The sequence below is a fragment of the Pipra filicauda genome, unplaced genomic scaffold, assembly GCF_003945595.2.
Source record: "Pipra filicauda isolate LSUMZ 115617 unplaced genomic scaffold, ASM394559v2 scaffold55_size4083901_pilon, whole genome shotgun sequence".
NCBI lineage: Eukaryota > Metazoa > Chordata > Aves > Passeriformes > Pipridae > Pipra > Pipra filicauda.
In genome coordinates this window covers 892,091-915,756 of record NW_024104709.1, presented here as the reverse complement: position 1 = coordinate 915,756, position 23,666 = coordinate 892,091, and the positions used below count along the sequence as shown (strand labels likewise).

The following is a 23,666-nucleotide window of genomic DNA, read 5'->3' as shown; positions in this document are numbered from 1 at the left end:
ACACATATATTTCCCCAGTCTGTCTATATACCTCACACTCAGAAAATAACTATACTTGAATAACTATACTTGATCTGACGTTCAATGGAGATTATTTTAAACATACAAGTGACACTGTTATATACACTTCTAAAAATATTAAAGTGAAGTTATTTACTGTTGAAACTACCCATCACACAGTCTGTGATTCAATAAAGCAGTACTGGTGTTATAAATGTTGATTCAAAATTTGAACCTAAAAACCAAGCCACTTCAGTTTAACTTTACAAAAAAAAACCCCTGAAACATTTAAATGAAACAGTCATGTACTGGGAAAGCAAACCAACACAATTTTATGTAAAAATATTTCTGAGGGAAACATGCATTTTGGATACAAAATCACTGTGTTTAATTCACATTTTTGGAATATTATGACGTTTCTTGCAAAGGACAGATCTGGTAATTTCCAGCTATATCTACGCAGTTTTATTCTTTGGTATTGTAAAGATCAGGATTGTTTGCAAGCTTCTGTCTTAACCTCTAAAACACCCAACTGCAGCGCCAGTGAAAGCACAGACCTGCAGTGCTTCTTTGTGCCCCCTGGTGGCACAGAGGGCAGACTGAAAACGGCTGCTGTTACATTACTGCAGAGGTCCAACTTTTCCATAAACCCAAGCTTCCCAGGCCACAAAACTGCTGTACTAGATTTGCTTAGAGGTGCTCTCTCCATCCTTCCACCACTTAGATACGTGGAAGAACCTTCAATGCCTGTGCATCAGTTGTCTCACAATCTTACCAGCAACTGAAAGATGAAAGCATGGACATTTGCTGCTCTTCTAGTCTTTCCACCTTTGAAACAGAAGGGGTAACTGAATGCTGCAGACAGATTAACTGCTGCAGTACCACACCGGATCCAACAAATTTCAACAGTCCTTAGGAAATGAAGAGTAAACTCTTCTGGAGTTTTAATCTCACCTCTCCTGCCACCTCTCTCCCTTTCTGAACATGAAACCAGACTCATTGAAGGTGTCAAAATCTGATGAAATAACATACTAAGAAGTCGCTGTACGCTGAATTTTCCATTACTAAAGATCAGTGATAAAACATAGCAAGAAGCACAAGGTGTGAGAAAAAAACCCAAATAGTTCATGTTTCCTTTTTTTACTGAAGAATCTTAGAATCATAAAATGGTTTGAGTTGGAAGGGACTTAAAGGATCATCTAGTTCCAACTGTCCCTGCCATGGGTAGGGATGCCATTCACTAAATGAGGTTGCTCAGGCAGGACCCATCCAACCTGGCCTTGAATACTTTCACAGATGAGGCATCCACCTTTCACAAATGAAGGCTGTTGTACTAGTTTTGCACAAACTCTTCAGGCACTGTTGTGGCTAGATTTCGGACAGAATTACTAATAGTAAACATACAAAGAACTGCTGCTTCATTTTTCAACATTATTTTCTGCTTCCAGATGAGCACTTAAACCTTAAAACCCACACACACTTCTTCCTTTGAGAATACTGAAAACTACAAGGTAGTAGTACAATATTGTTCTACAAGGTAGAACATAAACAGCTCCTAGAACTTAAACTGACCATTTATACAATAACTGTACCTTTTATAAATCTGTTCTATTTAAGGCTTTTTAATAGGATCAGATCCATTCAAAGAGCATGGTACGGCCATCTCTGACACAGATTAGACTGCACTTACAAAAATTCATAGTATGAAATCTCCAATCTCTAACAGAGGATACGATCAGAAGTATCTTTATCTTTTACAGTTTAAAAAACTCCCTGGGTACAACGTTTTAGGTCAAAACTTTCAAAAGCATCCAAGGACTAGGCTAGTGAGTCCTACAGTGAAAATAACACTCACACACTTCAAGGAATCAAAGGCAAATACATTAAAAAGGTCGTCTAGAACACCTGTATTTATTTCATAACGAATTATGATTTGTCATGAGAATATGTTTGAATAAAGTATTGTAATTCATGTTGTCTACACAAAACCTTATGGCAAAATTTCAGTTACGTTTGTGCATGCATACATACACACATACAGCTTTACCTCTTCCTTTACCTTTTCAAATCCTTCTGCCAATTTATTACATACAACTTAAATTCATACAATGTGCCTGCATACAGAACAGTTGCATCAATAACTGATGTTGGAGAAGAGATCTTATTTGCAGAAGCTTAAATAAAAATTAAAGTAATATCATGAATCATTTTAAAGGAGAGCGATAAATTCTACTTACAGCTTCCAACTGATCCATAAGCTTGGATAAAAATTTACGGCATTCTGGGGTTTTACTATCAATCTTCATCCCTGTTTGCATTGCATACAAACGGCCTTGAAACGATACAAAACACAAAAACAACAGAAGTGATTATCTAAGGCAAAACCCATTAGCAAACAAAGCAATGCCTCCCACACATCTGAAAGACAAACTCGTGGTTTAACAGTGTAATGACATCAGTACTAGTGAGCAATGTCAGTGAAATACAGATATGCTTGGTCTTGCAGAGATACTAGGAGATATTTTTGTGAGACTTATGCTTTATTTTCCCCAATGACTACTCCCGCTGATTTCAAATTGATGTTTGTATCACTATTATGCAATATTAAGTGATTTTGTAAATTATCACTACCCTTGCTTGCAATGCTCTCAAATAGGAACTTCAAGTCGATTTGAGAGAGTGTGTATATATCTCAAAAATGGAACTTCATGTAGTAGGAACCAGTTAGCTTTAAAACACCACTTTATTAAACAGAATTAAGCATCTATTATCTCCATGTACATAGCATCAAAAAACTCAAGACAAAAACCCGATCTTTAAAGCAGACAAGACAGGCTTTATTAAACTTTATCTGTAAGTAGATTTGTCAGTTTTTAATATGATCTTGAAAATGAACGATGATTAACACCTTCTGATCAAAAATTATCTTTTTACTACCAAAATCCGTGAATTTTAGATTTGCACATGGCAGAACTTTATAGGCTTCGTGAAACTGTGGGCAAACCCAAACAACTGTTATTTAATAGGATTAACATCTACAGAGAAGGGAAAATGGACAGAAACATTCAGTAACCAAATGCAGAACATCTGCCACAAAAAAGGCATTCTACTAACTCTCACTCTTGACCTCTAAGGCAGTCCTACAGGACACTTTCTATGCTATGTAGACTTCATCAAGTCTACAATACTAAGTAATACAATACTAAGCTAATGACTGATAGGTACTCTTAAGCCCACCTTATTTATCTTCAAGATGCTGACATTAATATTAAACATTACTAAACCAGCATACATAAAGTTGAAATTAGATTTCAAACAAATTCAAACACAGAAAGAGACAGAGATTGTATCTAAGGCACTGAAATAAATAAAGTCTACCATCAATTAAAATACCATCATCACATGACAAGGAATTAATACTCAGTCTTCAATTAAATTGATTTTTAAGTAAATCCTTGACTGTAAGCTCGCCTGAACACATTTCATGGTATAATTTAATAATATAAAACTTAAGAATTAATATCAGGGTTGCTAAACCTATAAGCCATCGAGATCAGTAGTTTCTTTTTGATGGATGGAAGTTTCAGATGTTTTCAGAAGCAAATAAATTGAGTTGAGACCAATATGCATTAGGGTGACAAATTCAGAATACCCTTGGTCATTACTGGATATAGATTTATTTTACTTATTGAAGTATGCATCTTCAGATCTCTTCCATAACTCATTTACATAAAAAGAATTCTGATCCCATATAAATGGATCTTGCAAATGTCTTTAGTCTTGAGGATGCTTAATAATTAAAAGATGTCCTAATTTTTAACTGTTACACTTGTGTTACCCACATGTGGCTTTTTTCACACTCTTTGCAAATACTTCCATTTAAATAGTGAAAGCAAGGTAATTTTTTTCCTCACTAATACCCAAAGGGGTGTATTTACAGGACTGTGCCATCTGTAGGTTTTGTAGGCAGCCTTGAAAAGCCAGCCCTTTCCCCTCTTAGGATTTCAGAGGCTCAGAAAAACTTTAAGACTCCTTCAGACACTCCAATGAACAAATGCAGAAGAGCAAGTCTTGAACATACAGAAAACACAGGTCAGAGAACAATAGTTACAGTTAAGAAACACGCTTTTCTTGTCCATATATAACTTTACACTGTGGCTGATATCAAGCAATGTTCCATACCAACACCACTTTCCTGCCAACAGAAGATTCAGGGACCAAAGTGCCCAAGAGTCCTTAGGTCACTCACGACTGAAGGTCTATTATCCAAAGCACAGATTGTCAAGAAAACATGAAGGTGCTCTAGCAGCAGCAGTTCTACAGACACTAAGAACAAAGACATCCTACAGACAATTAATGTCACCTGAGATAAATGTGTTCCATCCGTCACAGCAATTACATCTCTGTACCACACAATCGACCATATGAGACAGCTACCACGTTTAGCCACCAATTCCCAATTTGGATCAGTGCCTATATAAATTGTATAGGAGATTTCCTGAAAGATCTTATTAACTGGTAAAAGGTCAAAGCACACTTAAGTTACTGTAACAAGAGAGTCTACTGTGATCTTCAGGAACTTTTGAAGTCCAGACTTTTTGCATACTCACTTCTTCACATACATTTGAAAGGAGGACTACTGCATAACAAACCTGTCTAGACAGGCGTCTGATGAGGCAGTCATAGAGATAAAGGCAAACGCTATTCCTTCTTTCTCAAGTAAGTGGTGATCAAGAAAGAGCAGGATGTCTGTGAAAAATACTATTAACAGAGTATCACTACCGAGTAGCATTCCATACTAAAAGGTAGTCTTGACTCAGATATCACTGATAAAAGAACCTGGTTGTAATGAAGGATAAGGCAACTTGCAGGTCAGAAAATGCAAACCATACCCTTCCAGTCAAAATCTCCCCAAACATCAGTTTCAGTTGATGAACTGAAGATACAGAAGAAAAAGTACACTCTCCACAGTCTGAATCTCACCATTGCCAAACAAAATGTTGTTAAGTATGTTTAGGCACACTTACTGCTTTACTCAGCGCTGTTCTAGTCAAAAGTAGGGCTTTGGGACAGAAAACCTCTATCAACAATCACTAAACTTATCAAGCAAACAGCACATAAAATAGCTGAAAAACTGAAAGAACTAGAGATTTCTAGAGACAGAAACAAAACTGGAAGACAAGGAAATAATTTGGTATTTACCTTTAAAGACACTGTATGCATGGCCAGACTTCGCGAACGAAGATTTGGGAAAGGTCATTACCCTTCCAGCCTGCGCAGTGGATTTTTTAGGTGAGACCCAGTGTGCGCTGAACTGAGCCCACCCTTTAATCCTAAGGTTCATCTGCCGGGGCCAAGCGAGCTTGGACAGTGGCAGTGAGGTCCTCAGGACGTAGGTTTGTTTAGAGTGACCTTCTCTTAGATGGATGGCCTTACAGGGCTGACGAGCTCCATCTGCCCAGGGGAGTTTCCCTTGAACGGGAATCGAACCCGGGTCGCAGCGGTGAGAGTGCTGCATCCTAACCACTAGACCACCGGGGGCCCCTTTAAAGACACTACTGAAATAAAAATAATATTTTTAATGTTTCAAAATTTTGCTTTTGAAATTATCTGTATGAAGAGCAATATGTGAGTGAATCTGAAAGCAATAAGCAGTAAGCAATTTCTTTTCAAATCCCTTGCCTTATTACTGACAACAGGAAAAAGTGTCTACTAGTTCTACTCTTTCCATTTTTGAGTATTAATACATTGTATTCCTAAGGTAAACAATTAAATTCCAAATGCAGGTTTTTCCATGTCTGCATCTTCTGCCATTCTCTTTGCTCTCTCTAATTTTGAAACGTCCCAAGTGTAAGACTGTGTTGGTTTTGATACTACTACCTTTGCCAATGAAGGTGTTAGAAGTCTCTAGCATATCTTTTACTTTTGTGTGTACTTCATCACACAAGTATTACTTATAGTAAAGATACACAATAGTAACTGAAAAATATGTTTTCATCTAGTGAAGGAAATCTATTAATGCCCTTTTTCTGTCTAACTTGCAGCAAATGGGCAAACCCACTAAATTTTCAGCAGCAATGAGCAAAATGTAACTTTCCAGTGTTAATATCGTCAGTCAAATTTTAAACTGGCAATTAATGGTTAAAGAACTGTCCACCATGTTTATGTTGACAGGTAATCTCAGTAGCAAATAACTCATAAGCAAGAGGCTAAAAGTTTACTGCCTCCAAGGTCTCTTGCTGAGAAAGTCGACAGTGACATGAGTTCAGTTGCCCCCTCCCCCCAATATCTAAGAGAAAAGAGAGTAATTATTTACATTCCTTTAAATACAGCTGTTTTGGTTCCTGTAATATTGCAAAAGTAGTGGCATGTATTATTACTGTGCTTGTTAAGTCACAAAACTTTTGCTTTAATGGAAGTGGTTCAACTTCTAACAAGTGGAAGTTAATCTCCCGAACAGTATGGACACCACAGAAAGAAATCCTCTTAGTGTTCTGTATTACGAATGCATTATTTTACCTTATAAAATACCATACTTGAGATGCCATTTTACATCAAAATTATTTCATAGAAAAAAAAAGTCCAAAGTGCATGCCCCCAATGACCGCAGTAATATACTGTAAAACTCAACAACTAGACTTAAAGGGGCCATTTGCTTAGTAACATTTGATAAAAAAAATTCCTCTGTGAAAAGCCAAGCTTCTGGAAATGCTGACGTAAAAAGACAACTACATCCATACACTGTAGCTGCAAAAGTTTTCAAGTTTTTAAGCCTAAATGGAGTATATGAAGAAAGCAGACAATCTGGGAATTAAGGGACCTGTAATTCTCATCTCTCTTCACTATTTGTGATGAAGTTCTGGAATTCTTGTAAACAAACAGATGAATGAAATTATTCCTTCTTTTTGTTTTATGCACTCACCCTAATAACAGACAACTATTTTTTGCCCCCTTTATCGAAATCAGGTAGCAAAAAAGACTTTAATGCAGCCAACAACAGTAGCATATGCATAAAGTAAAGCACTAACAAGGTAAAGGAGTCTACATAGAGCTAATGTCTAAATATTAACGAATATTATAAGTAGAGCTAAAGTCACTTGTAATTTTATACACAAAGAACTGTTTTGCCAATTATTAACTAAAAGAGAGCTTGCTCTCAGTTTGCAGACAGGACATTTATCTTCAAATTCATAAAGACTTGGCAAGTTATCATTCTCACAAAAATGTTTTGCCAAGACAACTACAAAATATACATCTTGACTTGCTGCCCTTAATCTTTGTTCAGTAAATACTAAGTGTGGGTGTGCTGGATGGAATTATACAGTGAGCTTTACAGAAACTTCTTTGCCTTCATTTATGTCACGTTATTTTTCCTTTGCTAACACCCAGCACAATTTCAGAGAAAGTATTTTGTCTTTAGTATGTGCCAGGCATTCATTCTCATACACATTAAGTTACTCCAGATTTATGTTTGGATAACAACTGAAACTCCCCTCACTCCCACTTTAAACTAACTCTGTGCCAAGTAAAAAATACTGGAGAACAAAAGTTCCAGCCAGCAAGCATGCACAAAACACTGATTCTATGTTCTAAATTCTGTCCTACCCATCTTTCTTTTTCCTGGCCTAACAGGATCAAATGATTATATTTTTTTTCCCTGTACATATTTAATTCTCTGGCATTCAAAAAGAAAAATTATTAGCAACTGGAATATTTTCGACATTTGAGAGCAACAGATTGCGATAAAACACTAACAAATAACATTGCAGTAAACTTTAGCTACATTTTTATTCTGATTAAGGAATGAAAGCTTTTTCAGGCTGTAATTTATTACTTGTTCATAATCTTTACCTTCCTCTTCCTTTTGTCAAACCACTGACAGAAAAACATTTGTTAACTGCTTGGTACAGGAAGCCAACAGCTGGAATACAAATGTAGGAAGCAAGAGATACTACTGGAAACATATTTTCATATAAAAATGAATTATGCTTGCTTTCATGAACATTAATGTGCCATATTTCAGTCATGCAAGTTCTGTGTGCAAATCATAAATATATGGTATTTCTACATGGCTAAGTGCAAGTTGTCTGAATCCAAAGACTTTTAAAAATAGATTTAACAGTTCTAACAAACAAACTTTGAAGGGCCTTATACTGCCTCCTCATTATAAGATGCTGAAGAAAACTTGGCAAAAGACAAGATATTGGACTGGCAGCATCAATTCAAAAACCTAAAACATTCCAGAGAAAGCAAATTATTTTTAAATATTTATTTTAAAGTAAAATTAGTTTAAGGAGAAATGTAAGAAAAAAAGATCTGATATAAAAGTAGAGGGAATGAAGACTACAAACAAATTTAATTAAGAAACCCATAACAATAAAAGGATAATGTCATGACCCCTTTGTCCCCTCAGGTTCTTTCACAGTATTTTAAGTTTTAGCAAGGAAAATGGACTCATAGCAATATAATTCAGGGTCACGTAACATGCTAGACAAATTCTGTCAAGTCAAAATGATCTCAAATAAAGTGTCTTACTTAAAATTCCTGACAGTTACAGTAAGTTACATTACAATTCCATTTTATTTGAATAATAGCAACTTGTAAACAAGACAAATAGGTGAGACAAAATTTCCAATGACAAACAAGTGGTAACTATTAAGGTTAGCTGACAAATAATCTAGTAATATCTATTACAAATCCTAGGAAATTACTCTGTATTTTACACTAACATATTTCAGTCTGGTTTAAGGACTAATTTTGATCTTGTAAAATTTGAATAAGAGATCTATATGTGGAATTCATAAGCTTCTAAGCTTTTGTACAATATTTAAATTACCAGTATTTTTAGAAGTTTGTGTCTACAGTCTAATAAGGAAAAGGAAATATTTCTAGTTAAATCAGAAAAACTACATTAAATGTAGGATTTATAGCAATTGAGATCTCTAGAATGCCACAGGAGGGCAAAGCAGCTACTCTGGATTAGTTATCGCCAAGTCACAAGGATAAAACAGCTTGTAGTGATTAGAGCACAAATCTGAAGCACTTCTGTGGAACACCCTCCAGTTTGGCTTTAACTGGAAGAAGAAGCCTATTTCGTGCCCTGGAAATCTTTTGGTTCAAGACATTGTCAACTAGTTCTGGGAAGAAAAATTGTCTCTTTTGCTTTTTCTCTCCTGCTTGATCTCACAAAACCAGAAACATTAATACAACACTAAGATCCTTCAGAAGCATTTCTCTGGTGCTTTTGCATGTCAAGAATTTAAAAAGTGAAAAATTTTTCACACCTTTTTTAAGATCAAATTTACTGATCTCACATGAATGTTTTTTGATGTTTAGTACACTGTAAAGCAAAAGTCATCACAGCTCTGCTTTTTGGAAGTTACTAGAATCATAATTTCTCATGTTGTATCCATTAGATATCCAAACACTGTTGTGTTATATATCATGAAACATCAGTCCCTTTCTGGCAACTCACTCGCATTCTCTCAATACTTTTGAATCAGAACATCGATGCCCAGTAAGTACAGAAGTCCAAAATAAACTACCAATCATCTTTGCAAAGAGCTTAAAAACACTACTGAAAGGCTGAAACAACAGCCATTAAGGAAAATCTTGCTTTAAACTCTAAACTAGAAATTTTTGGAAGACACAGCTACTCTCAAGACTTACAATTGTTAAAAAAATTACTTCTGAGTCAAACTGTCTATGCCAGAGATAAAATTTCTTCAGTTATTACAGGTCAGAGATTTTTTTATCAGAGCCTGCCTCCTTGTGTCTGTAGAATAACATCTCAAAGTAGTCAAACAGTCAGACTCATTTAAGTTTTCAACATAAAAATTTATTTTATTGACTACCAATTAATTATTTGCCTTTTGCTAGACAATCAGTGTAGCACAGATTTCTGGTATTCCCTTATACCTGCTGAATCAGTTGATCTTTACTGAACCTGAAACAGCTACATACATTAACGGTCTAATCTCTTTTTAAGGAGAATTATTTTGTGAGATCATGTCCTGCAAAACTTAAAAAAGTTTTTTTATTTCTTTACAGTCTATGTTCTAAGTAGAACACATTTAACAACCAAGTAAATTTATATTTGCTTCCAGACAGTATCATATTTTTATTGCTTCAATCAATTATGTCCATCTACTAACGACAGAGATAAGAAAGTAACAGTTTACACACAACATATAACGGTACTGATCGTATGCTGCTTGGAATTTGAATACCTATAAAGGAGGTTAAGCACAAAGGTTTTGTAAGGAATACACAGGACTACCATCAATAAACCCATTTTTTAATTTTTGCAGTGTTTCTAAGAAGTACCACAACAAAAAGTATCTGTGATGTGTTACAGCATGCAAGAACATCGATATTCTTCTACATTTTATTTCTCACGTGGAAAATTATGTGGCAGTTGAAAACTACAAATAATCCCTGTTGTAGCTATTCATACGGTGTAAAACAGATTAATGTTCATTAAATTACTGTTTCTTTAAATTAATATATGCCAGCAATATCAAAAGAGTGGGAGTCCTGTCTTCACCTCACGTCACGGTGTCCTGTTCCTTGTCCTTGTCTGTGTGGGAGTGCAGCTCTTTAAGAAGCAGTGAATTGGCCTGGATGAAAAATAGCTTACTATTGGCTTTCATCATACTGGGGTTGGGAATGAGAGGCCAGAGAAGGACTACAGTATCTTCTTTAGGTGGCACCACTGATTTATGCTAGCTTAATGCTTAAAATGCACTATACCCTAAAAAAACATAAGAGACAAAAATGTAAAACAGTGTATGCAAATAAAATGTGTAACTGCCATTTAAATTCTCTACCAGCTCTCATGGATGCTGATGAGAGACAAAAATATTAACAAGGCAGTAAGTAGTTACTCCTGACAATTTTAGTGCTAAGCTATAGAAAGCAATATTTTAGGTTGCAAACATATCTTGTCAGATATTTGCTTCTGATGTTCAAATTAATTCGTGTCATAGCTCTTATTATCAGAAATATACAAGTGGAATTTAACTAAAATGAACATAAATCAAAACCTAGCAAACATATGCCCATACTGACAACTAGTGTGCTATGGAAACATTAATAATACTAGGACCAAAGCTTTGTTATAGGTATGAGCCACTTATGGCAATATTCCAAAGCTATAAACACGTCACTCTTCAGACTGATAGTTACACCCAGCAGATGACCAAAAGTTCTGCCTCACAGAGCGGCTGCGCAAGCAGCCTTGCGATAGAACGTGCAGCACTGACTCACCACATGACCTGTCACTGCAGGGCCCCCTTTGGCTACTGGGCAACACCAGCCTCCTGGTCCCAGGACACACAGTGCTAGTCATGCATCTGCAGATGAGGCTGGTGGAGAAGCCCCAGCACAGAGAACACCACATGTTCCAGCACACATCGAGATTTCCTCACACTATTCCCTCCACACAATACATTATAGAAAATGTATAGAGCTCCTCTGAAACACATTTCAAAGGCTAAACAAAGAGATGTTCACTTTTTCCAGTGAAGCATCTAATGAGAAACACTGCTTTAACTCTACATAAATCTGCATTGCTTTCAAAACGTTATCTGAAAAGTATCCTGAAACTTTTTTGTATACCCAGACCTACACTTTTAGAAACGTATCTTTTCAGTAAAGCTTTTATTATTCATTGAATGCTAGCAGTATATGCAGTACATTTTTTGGACAGTAGTAATATTAATAATTCATACTTTGGGATTTCACATAATTGTTCTAAACCCACAATGTTAAAAATTAATGGTTCATAAATCTTTTTGCTTCAAAGCCAGAACTAAATGAAGAAAAAAAAAATCCTACGAAACAGGAGTTCCGCATTTTAGTCAATCCAGACAATACTCATCCACCATGGGAGGAAATAAGTGTCACCAGTGGAACATTGGTGAAAATTAATTCTTCTCCTTTGTGTATTTAAAAGAACAAAGGATCTGAGCAAGACCTAACTTGAAAAAGAGGTGTCACTGTTTTTCACTTTATGTAATATTTTAATTAGAATATAGCCTTCACTGTACTCAGTAATTAATCAGATGTGTTGAAGTATTCAAATGAAAAAATAAAATTTTCAGACTGCTTAGGACAGACAAGGCAAACAACTTTACAGAAAATGGTAATTATCCAACACAGGCTTTTTTTCCCTCTACAATAAGACTTACATTAAGTTTCAGAATTGAAAAGACGAAGAAAAATAGAGTTCAGACACTTAACCATTTCTGTTTTAAAATAAAAATAGACTTGTATCTTGTCATCTATACTAAGTGCTAGTGTTTTTCCTGTCTAGTCAGATAGGGTGTTACATCTGATAGAAAAACCCAAAGAAACACACACACAAAAAAACCAAACCAAAAAATCAGTGCAACTTGACCTAACTGGTGATTCCTGCTACACAAAGTGTGCCTTGTCTCATGTTTTGCCATTAAATAAAGAGCAAGTACCACTGAGAACAACCAATGTTCTAATATGTAGCTATCTCCCTTCTCTGGTTGCAGTTTTCCACATTAGCACAGTATTCCTGCGTAACACATAGAAATTTATATTATTCTTCTGACAAATTTTTCAGAGCTTTCTGAAGATCCAATTTCATGAATTCATCCTTACAAATTAAACTATATCTAGTTTTTAGCTCTTTTTGAAGACAAGCCAAGTAAACCCCTCAGATGATCTCGCATCTCAATAAAAAGAAAAAAATAAACAACACTGTGACTACATACCCTCCTTTCCCTTAAGGGGAGTGGTCGTCACAGACATAAACAGACATTTCTGGTGATCTCAGGCATTTTCCCAGTGTGGTTTAACTGTAACAGGAATTTAAGACTAACAGCAGGCTCGCATTTCTTAGTTCGCTATGAAAAGTCTTTTAGAAAGGCTCACAGTCCACCCTGATGACCATTAGCTTAGAAGCCATGTCAGCTTAAAAAATATGCCTATTAATTAGGAAGTTTTACAGTAAGATTTTGCTGTGTTCATTTCAGTGAAACAAAGAGAAAAAGAGCCACCCACTCGCCCCTTTTGAGAACCCTGAGAAGGTGACAAAGCCCTACAGAAAACAAAATGAACACTACTGGCAGGACCAAAGACTCTCAAACCCTAAACGCTTACTCAGATACACAGGACAGAAAGGAGGTCTTCTCAGGAGGAGAAAAACTTCGAAAAGGCTCTCGAGTATTATTTTATACCATACTTATTACAGCTATCCCAACACTGACGGAACACTGGACTTCACACAAGTGTGTCCAAGCATGCACTCGGGTTGCTGGCATACGCCCCCGCCTGCGAAGAGCCTTTAACTCCGCAAAAGGACAGAGCCCACAGGAGGCGGGTGGGGGCAGGACCGCGACCGCCTGGCACCGCCCAGAGGTGGGGCCTTCCCACCGCCCTCGCGAACCCGCACATCCCACGGGCCCCCCAGGCGGGCAAGGCAGGGGAGGGGAGGGCAAGGGAAGGGAGGGGCGCTCCGCCCGGCGCGGCGACTGGCGGCCGGGGCAGGGGGCGGTGGCCGAGCCAGGGACCGGCGGGGCGGGGCGGCGCCGCGGCCGCCTCCTCCTCACTCACGTACAGTAGTACGCCACCACGGGCTCGCGCTTGTCCAGCTCCTGCGCGGTCCGCAGATGGTGCTGAATGCTCTTGAGCGGTGGCGGCAGCGGGGGCAGGGCCGGGGCCGCCATGGCGCGCGCAGGCGGCAGAGCACAGCTCTCGCTCCCGAGGCTGGCGCGCGCCGCTTCCGCTTCCGGCTCCGGGCGCCGTGGGCGGGGGCCGGCGGGGGAGAGAGGGGGCGGAACTGCGCCCCCTGCTGGCCGGGCGGGAGGCATCGCGCCGTGCGGCGCGTCTGTCCGTCTGTCCGCCAATGCGGACCCACACCCTCAAGGGCCACCTGCGTGGCCCCTTAGTGCTTGAAACGCGTCCCACAGCAGCCGTGAGGAAGGGCCTGGAGATCCCGGGGCGGCCGCGGCTTCCCCTGGCCCTGCCTGGCCCCGGCTATGCCCTCGCCCTTCCCATCCCTCGTCTCCTTTCCAAAAGAGCTGTGCAGACCCTCCCTGTGGAGGTATACCGGCAAGTAAAATCTCAGATTGAAAAACCTGCCCCTTGGGCTGCGCCAAGGCTCACCAGGCGTCCGGGGAGCCCTTGTGGGCTGAACTGCACCTTCTCTCCTGGACCTCTGCCCTTCCTCCCGCTGGAGAAGCCGTATGCTACCGTGGTCGGGCTAATAGGGCTGGGCTGCTTCCCAGCAGCTGTCAGCAGGTCCACCAGCCCTGGAACGTACATCTTGTAGGATCACTACTTCCCAGATAACTTCTTATTGGAGGGACCTCCAGAGATTTCTGGTTTTACTGAGAGCAGATAAGAACAGCAAAAGTCGTGAACTGTCAAAGCAAAATGGTTTCAAATGGATCTCACAAATTATTTCAGTGTCTATCAGCTTCTCATTATGACAGAATAATTAAAATTATTTTTAAATTTCTTCTAGATATTCCTATTGCCAAACCTCTTCTTGGTCTCAAAATGACTGTCTGCAAGGCAAGAGAATGTGAATGCACCAGGGCATAAAAAAAGATGTGTGTTGGAGGGAGGCATGGGGTAGAAGAGATGGCTGCATTGTCTCATTGCTGGCATGGGAGAGTGCTGAAAAGAGAATAGAAGGGAAATGATGTCTGAACAAACGAAAGGATGCCAAGAAGGGAACAGAACAAGAAGTGGTTACAGGACTGGGATGTTGTGGTGGTATACTAGAAGCTGGCTGGCCCAGAACAGCTATATCTTTGATGTAAATGCAATCACATCACAATTACAGCTCTTTGTTAAGTGAGAACTAAAATGGTCATGATCGCTGACTAGAGACAAAACCGACTACAAACACATGAGCTGGGGATTGCTTTGAGTGCTGTCTGTGAAAATGAGGTGGCTCAAGTATGGTGGAGAACAATAAAAAAATCAAAGAAGCATTTACAGCGTGAACCTGATGTAAGCAACAAAAATGCTTCCTCAGTGATCTGGGAGACAGGACTTCATGTTCACTGCGTAAAGAAATAGAATTGAATCAAAGAATCCCAAAGTGGATTATATAATTCCTTTTATAAGGGCAATAAAACCCCAAACCTTCAGATCATCTCAAATATATGCTAAGCATTTGAGTTAAAATCGGTGTTAACACAGAGAAACACATGAAGGCATATCAATCTCAGAGGGAGTAAGGGTGGAAGGAAGCTGATAGAAAACAATGTAAATGACGATTAAAGTGGTGGGAGTTTGGGAGACCAGGCAAAAGAAAAGTTTAGAGACCCTTGAGAGTACAACGAATGCCGGGCAAACAAATAGCAAATATAGGAAAAAGAAGTGTTGACAACTGTGGGGAAATGGTTTCTTTACATGAAGATAATATCTCCATCACCTTCTTCCAGACACTAATGACAGAATCAGTCACAGAAAAACATTTGCACTAAAAGGCAATAATGCACATTTTGTTTCTAAATGAAAAACAGAGGAATTTGACTATCTTAATTTCACAGGAAATACAGGGGAAAAATTGGTGTTGTATCTCATTTACAAGAAGGAAACTTTTTAGTATGTTCTAGATTTTGACCACCAAGGGAAAGGGCATAGTGCTGGGTAATCCAGCTCCTAAAGCTCCCCTGGGCATCCTCAGGCAGTCCCATGCTAGTACTTCAAGGCTCTTGGTGGTTAACAAGAACATCCCCTGAGGGCTTGGGGGTTTTGGCACTCCTCTGACCTCTCTGAAGTGTTTGGAAATCTACACTACAGAAGAAGAACAGCAAGCAATGGAAATATTAAGCACTAGGGAAAATACTGACAAGGTTGTGATTAAGTTATTTTATTACTATACAAATATCTGATTGTGATTTGCATACCATTGATCACAACTGCACCTAGCACATGAAAGTAAATTCTTCTTTTTAGTAGTTCTATCTATTGTATTCCTTTATAAATAAAAAAAGGTTTTTTTCCTTAGATTACAAGTTTCAGTTGCAAAAAATAATTCCAGATGGATACTGACATATACAGTGAAAAATTAAACATGTATCAACCAAAGCACATGGCACATTATGCAAACAAGAAATTAGCACAGTGATTTTTATTCCACTTGTAATGCTTGAAAATATCAAATAACTTACAAGTAAGTTTAATATTGAACAAATCTGATGGTGTTGACTGGACATTTGTTTAAGACAACATATATCTTATTCTCGTAGGGAAAAAAATAACATTAATACTTTAATATAGTGAATGCACTGAAATTTATCATCTTGTTCTTGATCAGCATATTAAAAAAATCACACATCTAATTGTCACCCACTTTGTTTTAAATGGCCCAGATTCAATCAAATCCAAGACACCTAAATCATGCAATTCCATTTATGTAACGAGGACTACTATTGTGAGTGAGGATTACAACCTTGTTTGGGACTGCATAAGTAGCAGTTGGTGCTAAAACATTTGGTAATAATTTTTCCAGAATTTTCCAAATATTCCTGAAAGGACCCAAATGTCACTGGGACCTCAAGTTTTTATGTTTGAAAAACAAACAGAAAATAGCTAATTGTTATGATTGCTATTCTTACATATTTTATACAGGAAACTACCTCCTCCTTTCTTTCCCGTTTCAAAATCTGTTTTATTTCCATTATCTCACTTCAGCAGAAGGAAATCACTTGTAAATTTGATATGTTTATTAGTCCCTAAGAAGAAACTGTTGCATACAAAAATATCTGATACCTATATAAAGTTTGAAACCTAACCACATACACTTATTGCATAGAATAATTTTAGTATGCAGACTTCTTTTTTAGCTGTTATTCTAGCAACTTTAGTCAGAGCAAGAAGTTAGGTGTGACACATACAGGAAAAAATTCTGTGGGCCCAATTCTGCAGTCATACACAAGCAAAACTCTCACTGAAATCAAGTCATTATTGGGTCTAGAGAAGGCTTATCGTCGATATTTTATTTTGACACTTTTAAGCCTCTTATGCAAAATTAAGTCTTTACTTCTTTCAAAACGGGATCATACTAAATTATTAAAAATCTTCTACATCTTAAGCCAAAACATAAGGAGGGTAAGGCATTCCAGTCAGCACAAAGAATATTATGTGACTCTCTCACTTATAAAAGGAGATTCCCAGCCAGCACGTGAAACTAGCTGGACCACTACAAAGCAAGCGAGTATTGATGGATATGTTGTACCCACAGTTCTAACCAGGAGTCTCTGCCCTAGGGAGCTGAGATGCAGGTTGTAACAGTGGCACTGATTTGGAAGATGCTCAAATGCTTTCTGGTACTCAGAGGTTATCCACCATTACCGCTTAATTCTCAAGCCATAAGAACATGTAAGAAATTTGGAATAGTTTTTCTTGGAAGGTCAATAACCTTATTAGCCCCCATCGCATGCATTCAGAAAACCTGTGAATAACAGTACATTTATAAATTACCTCCTCCTCACATACAGACATTCCTCTGGAGGCAAAACTATTGTTTGTGGTAGGTCATGAAAATATGTTACTCTTTTAAATCTTATTGTCTTTAGTCTTGACATGGAAACAAAGATTATTCACATAACGTGGTAGTTTTTAGATAAGGAGTAAATGTCAGATGACTATTCTGCAGCAGTAATCGTGAGTGTGGTTCTCTTCTGCAACACTACATAGAGGACAAGAAATGTTTTTTGTTATGGCTTGAAATAATTTTGATAAAACTACAGGTGGACACGGTGGTAAATGAGTAGGAGTGGTTGACCTCACTGAGTTTTTAAGAAACCTAGCCTTCTACATGAGATCTCAAAAATTTCAGCAACACACAAGATCATTGTAATCACAGTAAATGTATACATTGCAATAAGAAAAATTGTCTTTTCAAAGTGCTCTGGCACCATGCACCGGGTAATGTTAAACTTTTTTTCAAGTGCTCCCACATCGCACATGTAGATTGCGTTCACTTTGAAACCAAAGAGCTGAATCTGAAGCCAAAAAGCAACAACTTCAAGGACAATCCTTAAGAAAACAGAGAAGATATAAAACCCCGTGTAGGATGACTTTTGAAGAATATCTTCCTGTTTGATGCTCTTACATGCAGCATAAAGGTGAAAAAAGGCTCCAGGTACGAGTACAATCACCAGCTGTAAAGCCCAGAATACCTAAAATGTAGCGGAAAGATAGCTGTCAGATCATTTACAACTGCATAGGGACAGTTAAAATGCACACATATTGGAACATTTTGCAAGTCTGTTTTTAACATGTATTAAATGTTTAAACACTTAGATGACAATAAAGGTAAAATCACTGTTATGTTTTGATTTGAAATTTCAGTTGGTTTCTGAAACATTAGGAGTGTTGTTATGAAGGACAGAAAGCACAAATCCATATTTAGTCACAGATAAAGGGTTATTAAAAGGAATATATTAATGAAAAAAAGATAGGGATAATTAGCCCAGTCAGTTACTACTTCTTATATGGAACACTCATGTTTAAATTTTGCAGTTTATTTTCTTCATATTAGATTTTTGCAATTAAAAAAAAAAAACAAACAAAAAAAGATAATTACCTGAGGAGTTATAGGCCTGAACTGGTTGTAACAGAAAAGATTAACCTCTCTCTTGTCTGGGTCACAGCTGAAATGCAAGGCCTCATTTCCATAAACAGCAAAGCCCAAAACGCCAAGGAAAAACATTCGAATTGAGCCAAAAAAAAGAGTGTGGAATTGGCCAATTACCGTTGGTGGCCTGAGCTGCAAATCACAGGGTTATTCACCATAAAAACAAAAATGAACACTGTTATTGTTGGAGGTCTACTTGCTTTTTTTCATTATCCAAAATATTTATTTTATTCTACTTGTTTTAAAAGGAGTTTGCCTATGAAGGCTGCAGTAGCTTTCTAACAAAATAACGGCTTACAACACTTTTATTGTTCCTACTAATTTTATATAAACGTTCATTTGTCTAGCAGTTGTCAGTTCATTTGTTTCACTGCCTTTATCTGTATTCCGCTGCTGCAGAACGCGCCAGACGGAGCTGAGCGTTTCGACCCAAAGTCTATTCGTTTTGCTGTTGACATGATGTCAGGTGATGGCAAAGCACGGACCGCCGTTCCACCATCAAACCCAGCCATACTTATAACCATACTTATTCCTGCAAATTAAAGTTCAGGTCCCCACAGGGCCATTTACAGCCCCCCTCAAGCCGCCTTCAGCGTCCCGCCCGGGCAGCACCGCTGCCCTGTGCTCGGGGGCGGCGGGCGCGGCGCGGCCCCCGCGCGGCTTGGGGCCAGACCCCGGCTCCGGGCAGTGCCGTGGGGAGCCGCCCCCGGGTACTCACACATCCCTCCGAGAAGCTCCGGATGTAGTTGGGGGACATGTCTGGGGAAGGTACTCTGCGTGGGCGGCGGCGACCAGAGCCGGAGCCCTCCCTGGCCCCGGCCCTGGCCCCGGCCCCGGCTCGCTCCGCCCTTTGCCCCCGGGCGGGCCCCCGCGGTCGGGCCGGCAGGGGCGCAGCAAAAGCGGGGTCGGTTGGCGCCGGACGATAATCCCGGGCCAGCACCGTCAGCAGCGCTGGCCGCCACCGCCGCCCCCCTGCCGGCTGCGCACCTGCCCCTGCCCCGCTGCCTTACGCCGGCCTTTCACCGCCGCTGTACCGACCATCACCCCGGCCCGTCCCCGGTCCCGGTTAAGAACCCGGCGCATCGCTATCGGGGCTGCCGTCGGCTGGAGGACCCGGCACCCAGCGAGCCGGAACATCCAGAGTTTAATAGCCGCTTTTTAACTAAGTCCAATAAAAAAGAAAGGACACAACAAGACTTGGAATCCGTTGGTCCACGATTCTGAATTCAAAGAACTAGCAATTGAATTAAATATTATTAACCACTCTAAAATTGCTATTAATAACTTAATGGCTATAATTGCAATTGATAATTTGCCAGCTTACTCAGTATGTGCAGTTGAAAGATCTCTAGAAGAGCTAGGCATGTGAGCCCATACGGATGCTAGACACTCCTGCTGGTAAATAGCCTTAAGGATGTATCAACTCAGTGGTCTGAACCCAGTGGGAGTTTTACGAGAAGATGGAGAGAGGAAGAAGACAGGAAACCAGTAAGGGGCAAATGCTAACTTGTCAGTCACTGGAGTGCAACAGTTTATTTGGTATTTTGGGCGCACAAGAAAATGAAATCCAGATGACAAATCCAAAGAGGGGCATTTATTCTTTTCCCTCTATCATGAGAGAACCTCCCTCGTAACTGGTTGCAGCGTGACTTCAGGCTGATGTAACAAAAGGCATTGTTCCCTCTGTGATGAATGCTCAGAGGCATGGAAGCCTAGGCAGAAGGAGGGAAGAGATGGGAATCACGGTTCATTTTATGTATGGATTTAGCTGTTGTGTGTGTACAAGGTACCTCGATGTGACTGCATTAATGACATCATTAAAATAACTGTAGTAAGACATCAGAACATCCTTTGTAAGGGGAATCTGCCCTGTGTCTGCTGAAGTAGCTCAGTTGCAAAGATGTTGAAAAATGCTCCAATAAGTACATGTTATTTACTACAATTTCTAGTTCAGGCAGTTAATGAAATGTCTGTTTATCTCATGGAGTACTGTAAAAGGTGCTGTATCAGTAACACCGAGACTGGGTTTCCAAACTTTTAATAATGCAATCTGCTGCTCTGCTCTGCTGCATAGAGTGAATGCTGAGGTTTGCGTATGTGGAATGAACTAAAAGCAATAATGCCTCATAGTGGTATGTAATCTACAATAAAGTACTGTGGTTCCCAGACTGTGTGACTAACCTTCACCAAAATGCAGTAATTGTGATTACAGTGAATTGTTTTTCAGTACATAATATATCTGGAGCTTAATTATCATCCAAAAGTAATTTGAATGTTCCCACAATAGTATGCAATGACTAAATTAGCTCAGCACACTGTGCAGATGTTTAATGTCAGTAATATTTCAATAATTTCATTATTTAAAATGTGAATTGCTATTGAAAACCTGCTGCTGAATATACTTCAAAAATACTTGTTTTAGTATTTATTATGATCTCTTTAAGCAGAAATGTTTATAAATGCAATAACAGGAAAACCGAAAATTTCCTAGTTTCTAAATGAAGACAGATCTTTCTGTGCTTTTCATTATGCTTGGTATAGTAGTAATTATTTGCACATTAATTGATGCACATGAACACACAATAGTCATGACGTTTGGTCAGCATTTGATTCCACTATAGGCAGAAACAATATTTAAGAACACATTTTAGGTAAAAAAGCTGCACTATACAAATGCTACTTTGCATCTTGTTATTTTTAGGTGAGGATCATGTAATTACTTACCTGATTAGATCATCTAATCTAATCTAAGACAATCGAATCATTCTCTGTAGAACTTCAGAAACAGCACTATGGAAACTTGAATTTCTGTCCTGTGATAAAGATGCTAAAAGAAGAGTTATCTGGCAATGCCCTGATTTGGTTCTGGGAACACATAAGGAATACAGCTGCACTGAACTAAAAAAAAGAAAAATTCTGGAGAGGTCGTCAAATAAACCCAGTACAAACCCCATGAGCGTCTGCACTGAAACCCCCCTGAGTGTGATAAATGTGCCCACAATAAAATTGTCACTTTCTTTGAAGTGGCTCAATACCTGCCATGTGAGATCAAGCACAGGAATCCCATTATCTTCACACTAGGAGAAACTAATAGCAATGTTTTTCTTTTGTCATGTGTGTTCAATAATGTGCTTTGCAACACCACATTAGGAGGATAACTTGAGATGGAAGTAGAGTAAGTTGGCATTGTGCAGTCCTTTTGAATGCAGTCTGCTGACAAAACTCAAGCCATTCCGTGGGACTTTGTTGACAGAAAATCAGTATTTGTTTTGAATCTATAGAAGCAGCTGTCTGTTAATTGTCTATCACAAACAAATGGGATGGAAGATGTTGATATCACACTTGTTTCCAAGTCAGTCCTAAGCCTGTCTTTCAACTCAAGTTGGCAACTCAGCTATGTGCTCTTTAACCTTTTAATGAGTTGGAGTCCTACTGAATAATCATAGTAAAACAAATGGAATCTAAATGCATGCATAAAGCTGCAGTTGTGCTTGGAGGGATGAGTTGTGTGTTTAACATTAAGCACCCAATTCACTGCTTTAATAGAATGGTTAAATGCAGTGGCCCCTATTACCCTTGTGCCATGAAAGAAACAGGACCGTGAAAATGGCACAAAAAATTGAATTGGTATCAATAAAATAAGTTTTTTTCTGCAAAAAGAGAGGTAGCATGCTAAATATTGGAAAACAGCTGCTTCTGACAGCTTTCCAGCTTTGTCTAATGTTGGAAGCACCTGAATTTCCATTTTGCTTTGCAGAGTTCCCTGTGTTGAAGCTTAGGTCCAGTGGAGGCCTCTATCAGTTGCGGACTGGTGCCTGCACTTCAATTTGGATCTGAGATGGAGGTTGCTTCACTTTCCGCTAGGCCAGGAGTCTTAGGAGTCAGGTGACTTCCTCAGATCCTCCTCACTGCTGATTTATGTGTGGCACAAAAAATAGGAGGCAGGATGTAAAGTCTGAGAGCTGAGAGGGGTGGACAAGTGTCTAGGTTTATTGGACAGGGATATGGCTCAGCCATGCCACGCAATATGGGAAGATGTGTCATAAATACAGCTTCTTCCTCACTTTTTTTTAAAATTAATTCAAAGTCAATTTAATCTAAAAAAATTAAGAAATACACATGATGAATCACCAATATTCTTTTCTACACATGGTTTGCCCAGCCATACAGACTTAACAGGAAGAATTTCTATATTGGTGTTTGTTGGAGCTTTCCAGGCTTGGGAGGCCACAAACTTCTGCTTGTAGCCCAGTGCTCCAGGGATATAGTACTGGTGTTAGACAGAGCCCAGCATTAACCACAGAATGTAGGTATTTCTTCTGTTCCCTGGAGTCTTGAAGAGGAAAGGACTACATGGCACATATCAGACATATTTTATGTTAGTTAGCTTATCCCTGAGCAGCCATAGTTGAACTTAGTGTTTCTCTTTTAAATATATTTAGTTTTCTAGCTTATGCTATTTGTGACATTCTCCACACAAATCCACAATAATTCTTATCTTTAGAATAAGATAATAATTCTTCTCATATCAGCTTCTCCCAGGGAGTGCACTGGCAATGCCTATGAGATGTTTAACTTCCAGTGCTATTTTATTAGTAAAAGAATTGTAGAGGCTTGATGTTTGAATGTCTAACCTTAGAGTTTGAGGTCTGGCCTTAGAGATGTGATCTTAGAAACTGAACAGTTGTCCTCCTTGACTCCAAACATGGAGCATTTCATACCGAGCTAGAGAGACCTTGTCTCCTTCCGTGCCTTTCTTCGACTCTGCCTACTCTTCCCAGGTGCTTCTTGGACCCACTTCTAGCTACCCACATAGGAACAGTTGCAAACCCTGTTATGTATTCTGAAACCTGGGGAAATGATCTATTTCAGTAGCCTCTTGTCCTTTAAATAGAGCCCCTAACTCAAGAAGCTGAAATGAAAATCTCTGCCAAAAAAACCCTCCATCAAAATAAGAAAGCCTCTATTGAGAAGTAACAAGAAAGAAAACAGGAGTTACTTAAGGTTATTGTACATTTGACTGTCTGGAAGA

General features: G+C 38.9%; 2 protein-coding genes across 3 annotated transcripts in view; both read right to left on the bottom strand.

The window, feature by feature from the left end:
* VTA1 (vesicle trafficking 1) overlaps positions 1-13,736 on the bottom strand; it is a 36,824-nt gene extending 23,088 nt beyond the window's left edge. The window contains exons 1-2 of one of the 2 annotated variants that reach the window (XM_027751486.2): positions 13,592-13,736; positions 2,238-2,332 (exon numbers count right to left, since the gene is read on the bottom strand). In XM_027751486.2, coding sequence (XP_027607287.1) covers positions 2,238-2,332; positions 13,592-13,700 — 204 coding nt within the window. In that variant the 5' untranslated portion in view covers positions 13,701-13,736. The remainder of the gene's footprint in view (positions 1-2,237; positions 2,333-13,591) is intronic. The other variant, XM_027751487.2, reaches the window with a different exon arrangement.
* Positions 13,737-16,108: 2,372 nt separating this feature from the next.
* GJE1 (gap junction protein epsilon 1) lies at positions 16,109-23,129 on the bottom strand. Its single transcript, XM_027751510.2, has 3 exons — positions 19,353-23,129; positions 18,584-18,766; positions 16,109-18,176 (listed from the first exon to the last, which is right to left on the bottom strand). Exons 1-3 carry the CDS (start codon positions 19,389-19,391, stop codon positions 17,781-17,783), a joined length of 618 nt encoding a protein of 205 aa, XP_027607311.1. The 5' UTR covers positions 19,392-23,129; the 3' UTR covers positions 16,109-17,780.
* Between the last annotated feature and the right edge of the window lie 537 nt (positions 23,130-23,666).